Here is a 6,509-nt window from a genome sequence, read left to right as displayed (position 1 = left end):
TAGCCTTTTTAAATTTTTTATATATTTAGTACAGGGTCTACAGGGTCTCACTACAGAGATCAGAGTCATAGTGATCCTCCTGTTTTCAGCCTCCCAAGCTCTGGGATTACAGGCGCACACTACCATGCCCAGCCTCAATTGCCCTCTCAGCATGCCATGGGGGTGGGGCCAACACAGCATGCTGGAGACAAAACCCTGGCCACTGCAGTCTGCCTAAGCAGGTGCTTTAGTCTGCTGAGCTATCTGGCCAGCGCCTACGTTTTTTCTTGCTGGACACTATTACAAAGTAGCTCTGAGCAGGGTTTAAAATTAATCAGTTGGCTTCTTTATTTACTCATGAGTCTGTCCAAGGCCTAGGACCATGCTGGGAGAAGGCAGCAAATTCACAGTAAGTAAGCCTCTATAATTCACTGGTCCTGCCAAGGCATGTAGTGGTCTGTGCTGCTATGATGCCTCAAAGGGCAAGACAAGGCCAGAGCTGCGGACACCTGGCTGTGACTCCAATAAACAAGATAGGGACTGCAGCTGTGGTCATTTCACTCTACCACAACTGTCAACCTGGAGATAAGACAGTTCTAGTTGGCAAAATGTACTGCTTGGGAAAGTCTTTGCACTGACTCCCAAGGTCCTGCTCAGTTTCCTGTGATTACCTCAGTATCTTCTTCCTTTGTTTGAAAATCAAAAAAATACAGGCCTCCAAGGGAAGTTATTTGTCTCAACCCCCAGAGAATCTCAAATTCTATTAGAGGGTTTTGATCCTCCTGGAGCCCTAAAATCATACCATTTGTTGCTTATTTAAGCCATTGGCCATCCACTTGTTTAGGCAATTGGGGCTAAGCCAAGATCCCAATACTTTCTTTAATAGTAGCAAAGTTCCACAAAAGGTAGGGAAAAAGACAAACTCTGCAGAGCACATAAAAGTAGGACTAGAAGTATACTCTACAGCATGAAGGTGGACCATGCAAGAGAGAACAGAGTGGCAAAAGCGCAATGTGGAATGTCCCTTTTGTATCACCCACTGCTCAGGCGGACATCAGATCTAGCCCATCCTACTGAAAACCTGCTCAAGTTGTGGCAAGAAGTCCAGGTGTAGGGCTTTGGGAATGGATCTGCTTGTGTATCCTGGGATTTTATAATTAATTGGTCCCTCATGCCTTTTAGAATAACCACTCTTTTGAGTTTGTTTTCATTCCCATTTGCCTTCATATTTTCATTACACACATATCATGCTAAACAACAGCATTCTTTTACATTTGCTATTCTTTTTCTTTTTTTTATTTTTTAGGGAAAGGTCTACAAGGTGTTCAGGGTCTCACTACTAGATTGGACTTGTAGTGATCTGCCTGTTTACAGCCTCCCAAGAGTGGCAATTACAGGCGTGCGCCACCATGCCCAGTCTCAATTGCCTTCTCAGCACGCCCTGGGGGTGGGGTTGGCACGGCTGGCACAGCAGGCCCCGGGATCGAACCCCAGGCCCCTGTGCCTTGTTGCAGGTGCTTTAATCCACTGAGCTATTTGGCAGACCCTTAACATTTGCTGTTCTTTAAGTAAATAGTACGTATACTTTGAATTGCTTTTCACTTTTATCACTGTTGATGTTTCTCCATGTTGTTTTGGTTCATTAATTTTCATTAAAATAATAAATATCTATCTGCAGTAATAATAAATATCTATTGGTCTATCTATCTATCTTATCTTTCTTTCTTTCTTTTTTTTTTTTTTTTTTTTTGCGGAACCAGGGATTGAACTCAGGCCCTTGCGCTTGCCAGGGAAGCGCTTATTCCACTGGGCCATCCTCCCAGCCCCCTATCCTATCTTATCTTTCTGGTGATAAACATATTGATTCCAAATTTGGGGATTACAAAGATGGTGTAGTTAATCTTCATGTACATATATGCTCATACACATATGCAAGTATCTAAGAGAGTTGGTAAAAGCAAAATTGTAGAGTCATGAAATGTGCATGCCTTCATTGTCTTAGTATTACCAAATTGCTCTTCAAAGCAGTTTCACTGATCTGTGTATTCATCTGCAGGTTTTGAGAGTTCCTAGAATTCAGGAATAATGATATATCTCAGTGTTCAAATTCTTGTCTACCATGCCCAAAGTACTAGGTTCAGTCCCTACTACTGAAATAAAAATGGCTGAGAGGGAGAGCTTCCAGAATTCAGCATTTTGTTCAAAACTTGAAATTGTCAGACTTTTAAAAATTGTAAAAATTCAGTGAATGAATATGAGACCATTTTTTCACTTTCCTGATTGCTAGTGAAAAGTGTTTCTCATGTTTATCAATCATCCACCTTGCATTCCTCTGTAAATGCTCTATATGTGTATATTCATTGCTAATTTTTCTATTATTATATTGACATATATATGTCAATACATACCCATTCTAGATATTAATCCTTGATAGCTTTGTTTTCAATTTTTTTTCTCAGCCAGAGGTCAATCTTTTAGTTTTGTTTTGGTTCTGGTTCTGGTGACTGAACTGAGGGGTCATGCATGAGAACCAAGTGCTTTGTCATATAGCTATATTCCCAGCCCTTTTTATTTTAAGACAACATCTTACTAAGTGACCCAGGCTGATTTCAAATTTGTGATCCCTGCTTCAGTCTTCCCAGCTTTTAAAAGAAGCTTTTACAAGTTTTAAATTTAGTCAGTGACTTAGCTCAGTTAGATCCTTAGTTTGATTTCCAGTACCCCCAAAAAAAGTTTTGAGGCAGGTGTCAGCACTGGGAAGGCCGAGGCAGTAAGATCAAGGCTAGCCTGGTTTACAAAGTGAGTTCATAGCAAAACTGTATAGCAAAACCTTATCTCAAAAAAGACAAAGTTCTAAATTGAATAGTACTATATTTATCTTTTGCTTTTATGCTGCTGTCTTCTATTTTGCCTGTAGATAACATAAATGTTTCTCTCTATAGTCTTAAATTTTTGAAGTTTGGCTTTTCATATTTTATTCACCTGGACTTTATTTTATATAGACTATTAAGTGCAAATCTAGTTTAACTTTTTCCACATGGATAATCTGTCCAGGAACCATTTATTGATAAGTCAAGGCTACTTTGCCACCTGTCAAGTTTCTTTGTATGCTTGGGTATATTTCTGGGATCTTTCTATTCCATTTCACTTTTATTTTTATTCCTACTCTACTGCCAGCCAGTCTTAATTAGTATATTGCATAATGAAACATAGTACACCAAGTAGAGGTGGTTCACCCACCTCCTTCCTTAGGATTGTCTATTCTTAGTCCTTTGCTTTTCTTTATGAATTATAGACAGTGCATCAAATTACACACATACAAATATGAATGCTTTGCTAATATTTTGGTTAAAATAGAATCAAATTTCTAGATCAATTTTGAGGACAATTGACATTGTTAAGGTTTTACTATTAAGGAACTTAATATATTTCTTCATTTATTTTTTTAATTTTTATTCAATAAAGTTTCGGGATTTTTCCCACAAAGATGTCTTACATATTGTACATCTTTTGCTAGATTGATCCTGAAAATCCTGTTTGGTTACTGTGATAAATGGTATAGTTTCTTAAATTGTTTTCAGCTTGTCAGTAATAATGACAATTGATTTTGAATACGGATCTTCAATACTGTTTTATTGTTTTATAAATTCTAATAATTGTATGTTCTCTTGTGTCTTCCCTACAGTTTATAATAATGAACTTAACAGGGCTAGGCTAAGGATATAGATTAGTAGTAGTACATGTGCCTAGCATATGCAGTGTCCCGGGTTTGATCCTCAGCACCAGAAAACAAATAACTAAAACAAAATAATAACAAAAATTACCTTAAAATTTCTTTCCTTGCCTCTGGATGAAATGTCAAAGAAGTCTTACAGATGGCCCAATATCTTTAAACAATAGCAGTCTTGATTTTAAGAAAATACTTACTGAGGAGGCCTGCCCATTAGTGCAGTTGTTTCAGTTCCTGCTTTAACAAAGTAGTCAGGCTCAGGATGCTCTGGTTCAAACCCAGTCTCTCCCAGGAAACCAGAGATGCCCTGAAGGCATCTTGAGACCAGCAACAACAACAAAAAAAACCTTCTGCCATTTTAGGGGGCCTGCCCTTTAGCTCATTTCTTTAAGTGGCTTCATTCAACAAAGCAGTCAGGCTCAGGTTGCTGTGGTTTCATCCCCACAACTCAAGCCAGCCAAACCTGCCCTGAAGGCATTCAGAGCAAAAAAAGAAAAAGAAAATACTTACTGAATTCAGTGAAATAATTAAAACTCACAATTGAACCTTGTTTTCTCTTCCTGTAACTTGGGCCTCCTCAGGGTTGGATACTGAATTGAGGAGGGGTTCACAGATTGCTCCTTTTCTCTTTCCCTACTGTCTTCCCATCCTCTTGCCCTATTCATGGCCAGAATCGGGCCCACAGAGCAAAGACTTCATTATTGACTCTAATCATTTAGAATTTGAAATTTTAAAGTGATAATAAACCTTCTGAGTTGATCAAAATATAAGTTTTATTTTTCATGAATATAGTCCTGTCAGTTGAAATATTAGTATTGGTACAATAAATTATAAGTAAGAAAACCAGTCAGAATTGTAAAGTATATATTCCTTGAGCCTTGCAGCAGTATTAATATAGAATTTTGAATTTCTTTCAAGTTTCCTTTAAATAAATAACATTTCATGGATATATTAACTAGGTAAAGCAGAACTACATACACACACACACACTAATACAAGTTTTAAGAAAGGACAATGTACTGTTCTTGTCAGTGTTTTTAGTTCAACATGTGTGCTTTGAATTAATGTCTATTCTGCTCCTGCTGGAATGGGGAAGGGAACATTTTACCTTTCTGAAATTGTTTCCTAAAAGTTATAGTCAATTTACAAATATAATTTAAAAACATAGCATTGAAGTTGCATTACTTAGTAATAGCATGAAGAACAGCACTAAAGATTCAGATTGATAGATAAACTTAACATGTTAACTGTTGATTTATCATTTGCCATTAATTTTCCAGGCTGTTTATATATCTAAATATAGTTGCCTATATGTATATTCTCTTATCAGTACAGGAAATGATTCTTTTTCAAAGCCTAGTGAATATGAGTTACTTGGATTTTTCATTTCTTTCAGACTTGAAGAGTAAAACAGAAACTAGCAAGTCAATGTCAAAGAATGACATATCCCAGGAACAATTATATCATGGCATTATGATGGAAAGGCTCATAGGCAATGATATCATTTACTCTGCACTAAGAAAAGTCTCCAGATATGATGCTTTAGAAGGGCACCAGGAAAACTATCAGACAGATGTGAGACAAGCCATTTTGACCCACAAAAAGAGAAGCCAAGAAGCTAAGAAATTTGGGGGAAATAGTGTGAGTTCAAATGATATTTTAGAGCAGAAGCACTATAAATGTGACACTTCTAGAAAAAAGAACAAATGCAAATTAGATCTGATTAATCATTCAATGAATTGCATAAGAACAAAAATCTATGAATGTAATATATGTGAAAAAATGTTCAAACAGCCCATTCACCTTACTGAACACATGAGAATTCATACTGGTGAAAAACCTTTCAGATGTAAGGAGTGTGGAAGGGCCTTTAGTCAAAGTGCATCTCTTAATACACACCAGAGAATCCATACTGGTGAGAAACCCTTTGAATGTGAGGAATGTGGCAAAACCTTCAGACATCGCTCATCACTTAATCAGCATCACAGAACTCACACTGGGGAAAAACCTTATGTATGTGATAAATGTCAGAAGGCCTTCAGTCAGAACATAAGCTTGATCCAACATTTGAGGACTCATTCTGGAGAGAAACCTTTTACTTGCAATGAATGTGGAAAGACCTTCAGACAGATTAGACACCTTAGTGAACATATAAGAATTCATACTGGGGAGAAGCCCTATGCATGCACTGCGTGTTGTAAAACTTTTAGTCATAGAGCATATCTAACACACCACCAAAGAATCCATACTGGAGAGAGACCCTACAAATGTAAAGAATGTGGCAAAGCTTTTAGACAGAGGATACATCTTAGCAACCATAAAACCGTTCATACAGGAGTGAAAGCATATGAATGTGACCGCTGTGGAAAAGCTTACAGGCACGATTCATCCTTCAAGAAACATCAAAGACATCACACTGGGGAAAAACCTTATGAATGCAATGAATGTGGAAAATCCTTCAGCTATAATTCATCACTTAGCCGACACCATGAAATACACAGAAGGAATGCATTCCGAAATAATGTGTAACAAATGATAATATGAGAATAAAATCCAAATCTAAATCAGTTATTCTAAAACTTTAAAATTTCAGAATTCAAATAAGTTTGAGAAACTGGTGTGAGGGTAACATTTAATTTGTCCATTGTGTAAATAAATACTATATTCATAAACTGCTGACACTCCTATTCAAAAATACTTAATAAAATCTGGTCCCTCAAATTCATCATTACAAAAAATTTGCAACATTTTTTTTTCTCACTTCATGGTAGATTATTATAAAATTCTCATAGGCATTCAC

At 37.0% G+C, this 6,509-nt stretch overlaps 1 protein-coding gene across 2 annotated transcripts in view; it reads left to right on the top strand.

The window, feature by feature from the left end:
- Zfp69 (ZFP69 zinc finger protein) overlaps positions 1 to 6,509 on the top strand; it is a 24,244-nt gene extending 17,735 nt beyond the window's left edge. The window contains exon 6 of one of the 2 annotated variants that reach the window (XM_023706188.1): positions 5,106 to 6,509. In XM_023706188.1, the coding sequence (XP_023561956.1) occupies positions 5,106 to 6,238 (1,133 nt within the window). In that variant the 3' untranslated portion in view covers positions 6,239 to 6,509. The remainder of the gene's footprint in view (positions 1 to 5,105) is intronic. The other variant, XM_004645976.2, reaches the window with a different exon arrangement.

This window comes from Octodon degus, unplaced genomic scaffold (genome assembly GCF_000260255.1).
Source record: "Octodon degus isolate 3935 unplaced genomic scaffold, OctDeg1.0 scaffold00245, whole genome shotgun sequence".
NCBI lineage: Eukaryota > Metazoa > Chordata > Mammalia > Rodentia > Octodontidae > Octodon > Octodon degus.
This window is presented reverse-complemented; position numbering and strand designations above follow the sequence as displayed.